Source organism: Besnoitia besnoiti, chromosome I (genome assembly GCF_002563875.1).
Source record: "Besnoitia besnoiti strain Bb-Ger1 chromosome I, whole genome shotgun sequence".
Lineage (NCBI taxonomy): Eukaryota > Apicomplexa > Conoidasida > Eucoccidiorida > Sarcocystidae > Besnoitia > Besnoitia besnoiti.
In genome coordinates, this window is record NC_042356.1 from 2,253,852 (window position 1) to 2,268,085 (window position 14,234).

The 14,234-nt window shown below is 56.8% G+C and overlaps 2 protein-coding genes across 2 annotated transcripts; both read left to right on the forward strand.

The window, feature by feature from the left end:
• Positions 1-889: 889 nt before the first annotated feature.
• On the forward strand, positions 890-7,431 carry BESB_003350 (putative elongation factor EF-G; the record flags this gene model as incomplete). Its single annotated transcript, XM_029359090.1, has 10 exons — positions 890-1,403; positions 1,958-2,041; positions 2,395-2,674; positions 3,474-3,588; positions 3,869-4,232; positions 4,591-4,694; positions 4,812-5,173; positions 5,786-6,077; positions 6,397-6,581; positions 7,101-7,431. 10 exons carry the CDS (start codon positions 890-892, stop codon positions 7,429-7,431), a joined length of 2,631 nt encoding a protein of 876 aa, XP_029222003.1.
• Positions 7,432-9,876: 2,445 nt separating this feature from the next.
• On the forward strand, positions 9,877-11,322 carry BESB_003360 (uncharacterized protein; the record flags this gene model as incomplete). Its single annotated transcript, XM_029359091.1, has 2 exons — positions 9,877-10,076; positions 11,049-11,322. The coding sequence occupies 2 exons, from the start codon at positions 9,877-9,879 to the stop codon at positions 11,320-11,322; spliced, it is 474 nt and encodes a 157-aa protein (XP_029222004.1).
• Between the last annotated feature and the right edge of the window lie 2,912 nt (positions 11,323-14,234).

Here is a 14,234-nt window from a genome sequence, read left to right on the forward strand (position 1 = left end):
GATGAGCAGACGACAGGGACGAAGGAAAGACCTGGAGGACTGAAAAATAGGTCAGTCACAGAAGAGAGGCACGAGAAATCGAAAAACAGGCTGAATGAAGCCCGTACCCACGATAGAGACAATGGAACATCGAAAGTAGACTTCGATAGACAAGAAAAGATGATATCCACTCGGCGTGGCCGCGAACGCTTATTTCAAAGATGCATATTCCTCGGAATTTTGTTAGAATCTTCTCCGGTGAAGCTGAAGCTGGAGAAAAGTGGCAACGGGTGAAAAGTGCACATCTGTTACAAACGCGCATGCACGCGTTTTTCCCATGCATGCGCCCTCGAGGGCCCCGACGTCGATTTTCCGGGCCTCTATCCCCACAAAACCTCGGGATTCCCTGCATTTCCTTCTCTCGTCCCTCCACAACGAGGGCGATTTCTCTTCGTTGGTGTGCGGCCGTCGCGCGCTTCATCCTGCTTTTTCTCCCGCTCGCTTCGCAGCCCCGCTCGCTGTCCTCCGCGCCTTCAATCCGATACCCTCATCCTCTGCGTTCCTCTGCGGGACTTGTAACGCCGCTGTCTATCCGGGCTCAAAGTTTTCTCGCTTCTCGAAGTCTCCTGCATGCAGATATGCACAGCTTCCTCTAACGCCTGTTTTTAAAAGCGTCGTCACTTCAATCTCTCTCCCGGCTACGCCTTCAGACCGCCGAGCCTCATCGTCAGCCTTAGTCCGCTTCTCCCCAGGATCTGTTTGCATCTTGTCTTTCAAAAACGACTCGTATCGCCACCTTTCTCTCCCTCTCTCAACCCGTTGATCATCCTGGCGGCAGCTGCCTTTGCCTCCTCGGTGTCAAGTCTTTCGCTCTGTGTCTCGTGGCCTCCTCGTCATCCCGCGCGACACCATGGCGCGGATTGAGAAGGCTTTCTCGGCGTTCCGGCGGCACAGCAGCCTCGAGGTTCTCCGCCGAGGCGCGCAGGCGCCTCCTCCTCCTTATCCTTCTCCTCTCATTGCCTCTTCACCGGCCGCCAGCTCGTCTGCCTCTGTGTTCCCTTCCTCTTGTTTAGGCGGCCTCACCTTCCAGGAGGTGCTGGCGCGTGCGCGGGCGCTGAGCAGCGTCTCCGCGCTGGCGGCGGCCTCTTCCTCCGCCCGCTGCGCCTCTGCTTCGTCTCTGCTTTTCTGCTTGCCTTCTCCGCGTTCGCTTTACGCGGCGACCGGCGCAGCCTCTGCGTCTGCCTTTGCTTCAAAACATGCGTCCTCTCCGCCCTGCGCGCCTGCGCGCCGTGCGCGGCGGGCCTTCGCCTCTACGCCGGCCTCTGAAGTCCGCGACAGCCTCTGCATGCTGCGTAACATTGGCATCAGCGCACACATCGACAGCGGGAAGACGACGCTCACCGAGCGCATTCTGTTCTACACAGGTAAGCTGCGGAGTTCGCCCCGGCGGCCGCGAGGCCTTGTGCGGCTCGCGCGGGATCCAGCCTTTCCTTCTCTTCAAGCTGGCGTCTTTGGCATCACGGCATCAAACTAGGAAGCGGCCTGGAGGCCTGCGGAAGACGGACGCTGGGTTTCGGATTACGCGCCTTCACGCAGTTCGAAGAGATGTCGGGTTTCGTGGGAGGCCAGCGCTGCGGCTATGGACATCCTCGAAGCCCAGAGCCTCGATGAGCAGACAAATCTGTCGGAAGCCGTCCCCGTCTGGGCATGGCGCTGGGCCTGCGCGGTCGCCCGTCGCAGGTCGTTCAGATACGACGGAGAGGGTCTTATGCGGTTATTTTCACGGATCTGCCTCTCGACGTTGAGTTGGTGATAGACGCCCTTCCGTGCCGCAAGCCGGCTGAGTCGAGTCTCAGCGCGACGAGACGATTTGCGCAGCGTGCCGGCGGGAAGCTGCCCGTCGCGTTCTCTGCCTGCAAGACTGTGTAGAAGGCGCATGCAGTTGGAGGTGAGTTTGTTTCTCTTCTTCTTGTCTCAGGCCGGATTGCCGCCATCCACGAAGTCCGAGGCACTGACGGAGTCGGCGCCAAGATGGACAGCATGGAGCTCGAGCGAGAGAAAGGTAAGGCCCGCGGCGCGACGGTCAACACTCAGACTCCCTGGCCGCGCTTAAGGGCTGCTGCCTCTTCAGAAATGCTCCAAGACGCGAGGCGAGCTGCGGAAACCACATGCAGAGTCATCACCGCGCGCATGGGCTGGCGAGTGAAACTAAGGCAGAGGCCCTCTGGACAGGCTGTGCGACGGGCGCGCGGGCGCCTAGCTCGCTTATCTCTTTTCTCTGTGGCCTCCTCTTCTCTTCCTTGCTACTCGCTGCGAGGCAGCGAGGAGCCAGTGCGTGCTGAGCCGCTTGCATGGGTTATTGGATCGCCTCGAGGTCGTTGCTGCGTCGCAGATCTTCGCGTTTGTTTCCCGCAGGCATCACCATTCAGTCGGCGGCGACATACTGCTCGTGGGAGCTGAAGGATCCCTCTGCAGCGACCGCGCGTGCCGCCGCGCCCAAGGCGAAAGGCGCGCCGGCGCCCGCGCCCAAGAGCGACCAGACGTACAGCATCAACATCATCGACACGCCTGGGCACGTGGACTTCACGATTGAAGTCGAGCGCGCCCTCCGAGTTCTCGACGGCGCGATTCTCGTCTGCTGCGGAGTCGCCGGCGTCCAGAGCCAAACGCTGACTGTGGACAGGCAGATGAAGAGGTGCGTGAGGCCACGCGTCTGCAGCCGCGACCTCGGCGGGCGCGGCCCTGATTCGCTTAGCGCCGACGGCACACGCGCGCCAACACGAATCCGATTCGTGTATTCTGTTCAGACTGACACCAAGAGGCGCCGACCGCAGCGCCTAGCTATGATCTCCAATTTCTAATGTCTGCTTCATACCGGGGAGACTCTCATGAAGCGCAGGTCTGACCTAGCCCGAGTGTATTTCCCGCGGTGCGGGGCGAGATGTCGGGGCGGCCCCGTGCGTCTGATGTGATGTATGCCATACAAAGAGGCAGCTCTGTGTCGCGTCTGTTTGCGGCAGTGTAGGAAGGCGACAAGCGGTCGGTCTGGATCGCGAGTCATGTGCTTCAATTCGGCTAGGCGCACGCGTAGACCGACTTTTAATTTTGAAACCGGCGCCTGCGCTGTCGCGAGAATCGTGGCATGCACGGCGGGGGTGCCTCTGGGCTCCAGCTCGCTGTTGAAGCCCAATGCTGTGAGGCCGGGCAAAGAAAGGAAGGCAGGGGGGCGGCGCGAGCAGATCGGTTCTGAGACTCCGATGCGAAGGGGCGTGCTGTCCGCGCAGACGGAGAGAACGGAACGCGTGGTGTCGTGTCTCGCACCCGCTCTCCTTTAGTTTGTGTCTTGCTTTGTGGCCTTTCTGCCTGGCTCTACCTTCGACCCCCACCCCAAACCCCCCCTCCCGCCCTCTCCCCCGAGCCTAGAGGGCGCAGCGTGCATTTATTTTGTCGTTGGTTTCTGTCGTTTGTCGCCTCGCGTCGATCTGGGTGTGCAGGTACTCAGTTCCGCGTCTTATCTTCGTCAATAAATTGGATCGTGACGGCGCAGATCCCCAGCGTGCGCTCGTCGCCCTTCGCCGGAAGCTTGGCATCAGCACATGCCCTCTGCAGGTAGCAGAATTACGCTAGTTGCTTCGTGGTCCTGTGTGTGAGATCCGTGTACAGGTTTCCCGCGAAGCCACGCGATTCGAGAGTGTCGGTGTGGGCTCGCGGGTGTCTTCGTTGGTTTCCTGTCCTCCACGTGGCGTTGCGAGGCCGCACGGTCCCTGTCTGCTTCACCCTGCGTCGCTGCTTGTTTTCCCGTTTCTTTCTGTCGGGTCGGTCTCCCTCGAGGCCCGCAGTAGTCTTTCCGGTGGAGATGAATTTTCCCTTTTATTCTTATTTTTTTCAGTTGCCGATTGGCTTGGAGGGTCGCCATCGGGGTGTCGTGGACATCATTAGGCGGCAGGCGCTGTACTTCGACGGCGCGTTTGGCGAGCAGGTTCGCGTCGAGTCGGAGATCCCTGCGGACCTCCAGGCGCCTCTTGAGGCCGCGCGCTCGGAGCTGCTGGAGACGCTCGCTGACCTCGACGACACCTTCGCCGAGATCTACCTCGAGGAGGGCGACGAGAAGTGTACGGAGAAGCAGATCGATGAGGCGATCCGAAGAGTCACGATTCAGCGACGCTTCGTGCCGCTGCTGATGGGCTCTGCCAAAGGCAACAAGGGCATCCAGCCTCTTCTCGATGCCGTCTGCAGATACCTCCCCGCGCCGAGTGAGAGCGAGAAAACCGCGTCGCAGGCAGGACGGTTGGCGTTCAGAGGCGAGCGAAGGGCTGTGGAAGGGCTGAAACCCCTCAGGGGACAAGGCACAATTGCAGGCACTTAGCCTGCATGCTGCGTGCTTCTCACGAAGTTCAGTCGCTCGGGACGACCCGCCTCGCCGCCTCGTGACGCCGCGACTGTGGAAATCCGTCTTTAAACGAACCAAGAGAGGTTTTTTCTTGCGCGTCTTCACCCACCTTTGCCACGCATGTCCCTCCGTGGTCTCATGCCGGGGGTCGCCCCCCGGCACCGCGGCGTGTCTCGCCTTCCTCTAGGTCGCTTGTCTGCGCTGTGTCTCTGCGTCTGCAGATGAGATTCCGCAGGTCGCCTACGACCAAGACAAGCAGGAAGAGGAGGTCCCGCTGGTCGCCGACCCGAAGAAGAGTCTCGTGGCCCTGGCCTTCAAAATTCAGGTGCGGCTTGCTTCTCGCCTTTGTTGTTTGGGGCGCGAGCTTGCTGCGCGGAAGAATGCCTTTTGCCCGGTGCTTTCATCTCACCTTTACGCGTTTGTTGACTGGGTGCGTGTTCAGGAGCTCCCTGTGGGTCAGCTGACGTATTTGCGGCTGTACCAGGGGCGTCTGCGGAAGGGTGACTCGGTGGTGAACGTCACCACGCAGAAAAAGTCCTCGCCAATCAAGCGCATTCTGCAGATGCACGCCGACGAGGCGCGCGAAGTCCAGCAGGCTGTCGCGGGAGACATCGTCGCCGTCAGCGGACTCGAGTGCAACAGCGGCACGACCTTCACCTCCGACGCCGCCTCGCGCCTGTCCCTCAGCTCAATGTTCGTCCCCGACCCAGTCGTCTCGCTCTCCGTCAAAGTCCCGAAAAAGGACGACCAGCAGCGCTTCGCCAAAGCTCTGAATCGCTTCCAGAGAGAAGACCCCACGTTCAGGTGAGACACGCAGCGCAAACGCCGTGCCTTTCCGCGCGACTCTGTACGCGGGACTGCCTGTATCCAGGGGTAGCCTAGGGTGATGTCTCTTGCAGAGACGGTTGAGCGAAAGAGGGGGTGGATGATAGAAAGGGGGTTAGAGAGAGAGATGCGCATAGGGATCGAGACGTTCGTATCCACGTAGATTCGCTGTGAAGAAGAGATACTTAAGGAGATGCAAGAATAATACTCTCTGGCGTCAACAGCAAAACGCTGGGGGAACAAGAAACCAACAGACGATGCGAGTCACCCGCCACTGGACGCCATAACTGTCTGGGCGTGTTTGAGTCACGACGACGTCTAGGCGTTAGCCAATATCGCCAAACGCGGTCGCTTTCATCTGCATCCGGGTTTTCGACCCATCCCTGAATCTAAATTCACCATGTATACAGGCACACATCTAGCTGTAGATGCATCCGCGAATCTTCCTCTATAGGTGTCTACAGTGCATACGTCGTAGATGGTAGGGGAGGTTTTCTGGTTGGTCTCTCCTGGCCGCGCCAGGCCTTCGCATGTCGTACCTGCTGTCGCTGGACGCCGCGGTATGTTATGCTTCGCGGGATTTTTGTTTAGAATGACCGTCGATGAGGAGTCGAAGGAGACCCTGATTTCGGGCATGGGCGAGCTGCACCTGCAGATCTATCTCGAGCGCATGAGCCGCGAATATCGGCTGTCCGTGGAGACGGGCGAGCCGAAGGTTAACTTCCGCGAAACTGTCACGCAGAAAACTGCCTTCGAATATACACACAAGAAACAATCTGGAGGCGCAGGCCAGTATGGCAAGGTTGAAGGCTACTTCGAGCCCATCACAACCGACAGCGAGGAGATCGACGCGAACTCGCCGATCGAATTCCGTAGCGAACTGGTGCGGACAGGATTGCTCCTGCGCGTGTTGTCGTCTCCAGCGATGTCCGCGCATTTCCTAACCTCTACAGCCTAGCCTATATGCGTATATAGTTAACTGTGTACATGTACGTGCGCGGTAGACCCTGCTGTGAGGCCAGACTTCATGGCGTTGTTTGGGCTTAGGTCACGTCAGCAGGAACTTGCGTTTGCGTGTCGCACAACAGCGATTTTTGTGTTTTTGTTGCATTAGAGGATTCATCTGCGTCGTGATTACTGGGTACTTTCCCAGGGAAACCTCGCTGAAGCGTCTTTTTTCGTCCCTTTGTGTGCATTGTCAGGTCGGGAACGACATTCCGCCAAACTTCATTCCCAGCATCGAGAAAGGCTTCCGCGAGACTGCCAAGAAGGGCTTTCTCTCGGGGCATCCAATCATCAACATGCGCGTCGTGCTCAAGGGCGGAAAGGCACACGATGTCGATTCCTCAGATATCGCTTTCCGCCTCGCTGCCGCCGGCGCCCTCAGGTGAGAGCACACAGACGCCGGAGTGCGCGGCGGGGGAGGGGGGGCTTGGGGGGGTGTGCGACAGGGGAGAGGGCAGACGAAAGGGAGCTTTCTCATGTTTTGTTGGGGATTTTAGCGCTAGAGCGCTTCGAACAATGTCCAGATTCGGAGAGAGGGATGACGGCGACCAGAAAAAGCTCTGTTTGAATGTTATCGTGTTTTTTGTAAATCGAGACCAAAGTTTCGTGGCCCCGTTTCGAAGGACAACTGCTCCATCCGTTGCTCAATCCAGCCTAGGCCTCAAGCCCCTCGCTCTCGCGCGTCCCGTGTGGTTTCTTCGGCTCTGGTTCGCCCCTTCCAGTGCAAGGCGCGTGTGCAACGCAAATGGTCGCAGTGCGGTTTTTGTCACTGGTTTCAAGGCGAAACTCGCACGTTTGAGAGCCTCGCCTGCCGCCTGTATCGCACGGTGTCTATGTCGTAGTACACAACTGAATCCTGAGTGTTTTGTCGTGTTTCATCTTGTGTTCTTGCGCCCTGCAGGGAGTTCTACGAGGCCGCCTGTCCCATCGTCCTGGAGCCCATCATGTCCGTGCAGGTTTCGGTCCCTGCAGAGTTTCTGGCGGCGGGCCTGGGCACAATTAGCCGCAGGAAGGGGACTGTGACAAACACCACTCGCCAGGGAGATACGGTGCTCCTGGAGGCAGAAGTCCCGTTGAAAAACATGTTTGGCTACATCACTGATCTGCGGTCCTGCACGCAAGGCCAGGGGGCATTCACCATGGACTTTGATCGCTACCAGCCGATGCTGTCGACTGAGCAAGACGAACTCCGCGCGTCATACCAGGCGCAGCTGCAGAAAGGCGGCAAGTAAATGCGCGGGTTCAGTCCCCTGCCCTGGGGGCCTCAGACGGGCAGCAGCGCATGCAGGCTGTGGCAGCGCGACACAGGCAGGCGGGGCTTTCGCAAACTTTTTCAAACGAGAGGGTCTCCCAGCGCGACGAATGCTGGGCGCATATAGGCAGATATGGAGATGTATCTGTAGAGAGCCTGCTTTGTTTATGCAGAAGGAGGCGAGCTTGTAGGCGCAGTGCTTCTCTATCCAAACGTCAAGATTTTTCCACTGAAAAAGAGCGCACTCGTGAACTCCTGAGGACAACCGTGGTGTATATTCTGGAGGTATAACTGATTTTCTCTTGCGTGAAGGTTCATTGCAAATCTGGCGACTTGCCCCCCGACGCATGCGGTGCATGTTTTGAGCGCAGTAGACTTTCACAGAATGCTGGGGAAAGGCCAGCTGCAGGTTATGAAGATCTACTACGTCGAGCTGCCAGACTTCCAAAACACCTGACCCAGCGTTGTGGGGCTATCTGCGTTTTTTTGTGTATGTATTGTTGAACGTAATTGTCTCGTACTCGTGTCACGCCGAGGCTTAGAGTCTGCTGAAACTTCTCCTTAACCCGGGCGTTGTTGTTTGGCACTCCCACCTTAGCCTTGTCTTCTTCCGTCTGTGAGGCAACTGTTTATGTGGCGAGCGAAACGCCCCGTCTGAGGCATGTCAGCGTCTCAATATAGATCGAGAACTCTCCTATCAAGATGAACACCCATTGGAGAGTGTATGTGTTGTTGGGGAACCCGCGGGAGGGCTGTAGACATTGCCTTTGCCTGGGTCGGTGCTATAGCAGACTGTTTTTTTATCTTGCTGTTGTGCGTGTGCGACCAGAGGTGCACATCATCCACAGCGCCAGCCCATCATAGAGTCGTCAGAACCAGCAAATTGAGAAAAACGCGAGATAACAGAGCGACAGTATGGCCACTTTTGTCGTCTTTTCTCTGTCCTCTTGTGCCTCGAGGGGCCATGAATGCCCTGCGGTGTAGCTCCAGTCAGACGCGTGAGACCGCGAGCCCGCGACATGCAGAGGAGAACTTTCATACATGGGGTCACAACAGTCGTCAAGATTGCAATAAAAAAGATCTACTGTGTGTTGCCGTAGTCTCATTAGGATGCGTTTAGGAGACTTCTGAGATTAGAAGCGCTGCACACGGTTTACGCTGGAGCCTGGCATTCTTTACCGGAAGTAGGCGCCCTGCGGGCGGTCTACACCTACGGCTTCCACGCCTCTAAGCCGCAGAGAGTCGCCACTTTCTTTTTCTGGGGGACGCACACGGGACTCAGTTTAGGTGAGCCGATCGTCTTCAAGCTCTCGCCGCACGAGTCAGGACTGCTTTGTGTTGCTGCACTGGCCAAGAAGGGGGCCGTGCCGCACACGAGCGCACGAGCACGGGCTACGGAAGAGCCACGCGGCAGAGGGAACGAGGGTGGTTCCCTGCCAGTACTGCAAAGCGTAGAGGAGTGGCAGGCACGAAAAAGCAGTTCTTGTTTCTGTCTGCGTGACGAGCCGCACCAATCTGTCGTCAACACTTTGCCGCGTACGTGTTAACGCGCAGAGGCGGAGGGGGGCGTCGCCTACGCACGGGCATATCCCCTTCCCCTCCCGCCTCACGCGTTAAAATTAACCGCAGACTCCAGATTCGTAGTCCAGGTTCGTGCGAGGCCTACACACGACAGACGTCGCCTTCGCTTTTGTCGAGATGAGGCGTGAAGGCGACGAGGTCAGACCAGCGCTGGGGCCCTGCCGTCTCTCGCCCCGGTCGGCGCGACTATACCCGGCAACGTGGAGACCCGTACGCCGGTGTGCTAAATTTGCTGCCTTTATTCACTGACGAGTTTGGTGGCTCGCTATCGAAGGCGCCAGGTTTGGGCTTTCTTTCCCGCGTTAATTTTTCGAAACTTCGTAACGGGTTGAGTTTTCCGCGCCGCCCTGGATGTCGCATGCATCGACCGCTGCTGTTGCGCTGCCCTCGGATCGCCGACCTCGCACACCCACGCGCGCTTTCGTTTTGTTCGCTTTGTCTTTTCTCGCGAAGACGCGTCGTTTCGTTGTTTTTGTTTCCTGTCTCTTCTTGGTTCCATGGGATATTTGCATCCGGCTCTCCAGGCGAAGGCGTGTGGCGCTTCTATGCGGTCAGTTCAGAGGCGACCCCAATCCGAACCGCCCTCTTCGGTCTCCCTTGTCTCTTTCTGCGCCTCGAACGCGTGTTCGTGGCGGCTCCTCTCATTCTAGTAATTCTGTTTCCTTTTGGGAGTTCTCTCCCTTCGTTTTGCGTCTTCTTTTCTGCGAAGATTCTCCGGCAGTCGCGCCCGCCCGCGGCACAGCGGTCGCTCCTGGGTCTCTCCGTCGGCTCGCTCTCGCCTTCGCCTCGCTCTCGCGAGTTGTTTCTTTTTTCCTTTTCTTTTTCCTTCATTTCCTCCGCAAAGATGTCAGTCGCTGGAGCTGCAGCGCCCCTCGGCGTCAAGGGTCGATCAATCTGGGCAGGCATGGGTGCTTTCCTCAAGCAGCGCACGGGGCGCCTCTGGGACAGCTTCTACTACTCGCAAAGCAGCACAAAATATGTCATGTGCTTCCTCTTCCCCGCTGGAATCTTCTACACCCGCTTCCGCGCCGACACCAAACTCGGGTAGGCAAGAAAACCGAAAAACGAACTCTCAAACGTCTCTCAGGGTCCATCGCCATGCATGCAGACGTACAGATACTGAGAGCATCGAGTACACACGCAGTGCTCAGCAGCTGTCGTGTCTACGGCTGGTACTCCTGTGACGTCTATCAGTCTATATATTTGTACACGTACAAAAAATATGTATATCTATATCTAGGCCTCTCTTCCAGTCCTAGAGCTAAGATCTGAACCGGCTGACATGCTGACGCGTCGAGACGCCCATAGGGTCGGGGTGGGGGGGGCCAGAGACGTGAAGCTCTGACGTTCTCAGAGACTCCAGTGCGTCGCGTGGCAGTCTCTGCCGGCCTGTATGGGGGGATATGCGTGGAGGAACTCAAAACTTCGGTGCCGGGTATCCTCTATTTCGCGTGGGGCGTCCTATCTTGTGCGAAGATGTCTCTTCATGCGAAAACGTGAAGAAGGCCTTCATGTAATAGTTTCCATCGACGGTCGCCCGTCTGGTTTCGGCTTGCTCTTCTGTCATAGCTCTAAGGCTCTTTTGTACGTTCGCCTTCCACCTTCCTGTGCGCGCTTATCCGGTCTTTCCCGGTCTTCGGCCTCGGGTATTTCCCGCGTTGGTTTCTGGTAGACAGAGACGCTGCCCGCGCCTTTCGGGTGTTTTGGTATTCGCATTACCCTTGTCAATCCGAGAAGCACGTGGCGTGGTTTCTGTTCCTCTGCTTCAAGTCGACCAGCTGGTATGTCGCTTTCAGAATCCGCCTCGCGACAGTTTCTGTCTGTATTATCAGTGCCGTGAAGACTCAATTCGTCGATAAAACAACAATATATATATATATGCGTCGGTACTCCTACATATGTGGACGCGTGTGCTGCGTGTTTGCGGGCGGTGTGAAGGCCGCGTGTCTTGCACGTTTGCCTCTCGAGTCTGGTCCTGAGAGTGTCTCTTTGCGGCATGTGTGTGTGTGTGGCTAGCTACCACGTTTTTATCAACGAGGAGAGCATCTATCCGGACTACTCGCACAAGTACTTTGACACCAAATGGACGAACGGCCGCAAGCTATACCTGAGCGACGAGACGACGGTCGCGCAGCTCAAGGCGCAGATCTACGGGCCTAATGAAGTCCCAGCAGACGTGAAAGTCGCCTGCCGCGGACGCGTCTTCGAGGACACCGACAACGTCGCCATGGCCGTCCGCGCCTTCTGCAAGCGCGACCCGCGCCTCCTCCTCTTCAAGGACGAGCTCTGAACGAGTTCCCTAACCAGCGCCCGTCGCGCATGCATGTAGACAGCTAAAACGCGCATGGACGTGCGAAGCAACTAGAGGCGTTGTCGCTTGCCTCTGTGTGCCGTCACACACGTGTGTATAGATATATATGCATATGTCTGTATTTGCATGGATATGTATGTATATTTGTGATACGATGTGCACGTGTGTGGTTTTGCGCGAAGTGTGCGCGCTTCTCTCAACCTCTGCAGGTGTCACTCTAGAGAAAGCGAGCGTGGTTCAAGCGGAGCGCAAAACTGGCCAGAAACGCAGGGAATGCAACCGCGAACGCCCGGTAGTCTGTTTTAATTTCCTACTCGGCAGTCCCTCACGGCTTTCGGCTGTCTGCTGCGTGAACTCGAAAGGACGCCGAAGGAAGCCGCGAAGCTAGCTATAGCCTCTGCAGAAGAAAACAAAAGGAAGTTCGTTTTCCGCGCTGACCGCGTCGAGCCTCAGCACAGGGCTTGCCCCTTTTGCAGACAAACGCCCGCTGGCACGCCGTCAGCGCAGCCATGCCAAAGTCTCATTTTTTGCCTTTCCCTTTTCGCTCTCTTCGCGGCCCTCCGCCTGCCTTGCATCTCTTGTCGACCCCCCTTCTCTCTCCCTCGCATTGTTCATCGTTTTCTCCTCACTGTGTTCGATAACGTCGGAAGTCAATTTTCGCTCCGAGCCGCAGAGCGCGAGAGAGGCGCCAGCGCCGCAACTCCTCTCTCTTAGTTCCGATATCACTTTCACGTTTCACAAAGTCCACCGAAAACGCATGTAGCCTCCAGAGAGTGACGCGCGTGTCGGGGAGCACCGCCCCTACATCTCGCCTTGGTCGACGTGCTTTCTAACGAATGCCGGAGTCGGCGGGCGTCAGAAAAGGCTGGAATTCATCTTCTGTCGCGCACTGTTGTTGTCGGGAATTCCGTTCGCCTCGCTTTCTGCCTTCTCGGCTCCGGCTCCAGTGTCTGTACACCGGTGTGCGAGGAACGAGGGTGCGTGCCGACATCGAGAAAGGGGAGGAAAGCAGGGGTTGTGAGGGCAGTCGAGAGAGAAGAATCCAGGAAGTTCGTCAGATCCGAAAGGGGATGAGGATGCAACAGTGAGTATCGCAATCTCCAAGGAGTCTTGGGGAGCAGACTGTCGTTTGCAGGATGTCTTTGTTCCCCATTCAAGAATAGAGGCTATTTGGCGGAGAGTCACGCCTTCCCTGTGCGGAAGGCAAGAGAAGTATTTTCGTGCGGCAAGCAACTTGAAGAAACAGTCCCTTTCAGCTTGTCTGCAAGCCCTGGCGCCATCTTCTGGAGTCCCTGCTGCGATGCCGAACAAACAGAGAGGCAGGCGGCGGCTCCACGGAAGAAAAGGCAAGAGAAGGAGCGTCAACCAGATATTTGAGATGACGAAGGCGCCGGCGAGAAGCAGGAAAGCCCGGGGCGGGGGGTCCCGTCACGACGGCATATCTGTACATAGCCATATAGGGATGAGCCAAGCGTGAAAATAAGCACACTGTGAAAAGTACTAAAGAATCTCCTTTAACGACAGCCGAAACGCCGGCGACACAGAGTCACCTGGCATCTTGGCGGGTCTGGGGGGCGTCACGCGGATACGACGGTGGCGGCATCTCTTCTCCGCTTCAAAGCCGAGAACCGCGAAATCTAGGGGATACACATGTCATGCAACTACCCTCTCTTGATGCAGATGTTCAGGGTCACGCGCGCTCTTGTGTGTGTTTGTTTCTGCTGGCAACTTCTCAGCACCCTCGAAGAAAGCGGCATCCACCATTCCGGGCGACAGAACTAGAGACAAAAAGAGACCCGTGTTGAACTGCTACGAGGTCTCCGTCTCTCTAACGTAAATAAAAACAGTCATGTATGGAAGCGGCGCTCGGAGAATGCCGGGAACGGGTTCAGCGAGACGCCGAGGGGGTCGACTGTAATACCAATCAGATTAACGGGCACAGTGCCCAGCAGCATGATTCGCGCTCTTGTCACTTTCTGCCTTTATGCTCAGTAGGCGCGTAATGAGACCGTAGTCGCCTTTGTGGTTGGCCTAACAAAAGGAGATGGAGGGCTGCTTTTCTTGCACAGGGTATCTGACGCGTCACGCAGCCTTCAGAAGACGAGACTTTTCGATATATATCGAGTGAAAATCTCTATATATTTGGTATCGAGTGACCGTATGTCCTGGCTGCTCAACGGCTAACGGTGTCTCCCACAGTGTCCCCAGGCAGGACATTTGCCCTGTTGGTGGCAGGCCGGATGACTAGGAAAATTTCTGCGTCTATTTGTGGTCGAATCACTGTCTAGTTGCTCTGGATTTCCACACTGTAAGACTGTGGGGAGTTAACGCTGCGGCGCCGTAGCAGCGCGACATGATGTGGGGCCCTGGCAGGTCGACGCGGTCCTCTTTTTCTTCGTTCCTATGCATATCGTAGGTTTCAACGCTTTGTCGAAAGGCTTCCAGATTACCGTGATTATCTTTGGCATATCCGTGCGCGGAACCCAATTGGTTCTACATCCACGACATAGAACCAAGTTTCCTTTCAGCTTAGAGTCGACGACGTGGTGTGGCAGAGAGCCCAAACCGAGTCACGGAAAGACGGGGACATCGCTCGAAGCACTGCTGTTGCGTGTTGGAGGCCTGCCCGAAAGGCACCTGTATTATGAAGGCCCAAAAATATTGAATCCTAGTAAACGTGCGGATTTGTCAAGGTTTCAGGTTCTAGTGGTTAAGCCAATCCTGTCAGAGGTCGGGGTGATAAGCTCTCACTCCGGTCCGCACGGCATGGACGACGTCATTCTTTCGCTGGGTACGTGTCAAGGGAGAGCTCGTCTTCGCATACGATGGCTAGTAGAATCTTCTATACGCTGGAGCGACTCCCTTTACCACATTCTAACACGAAAAAGGAG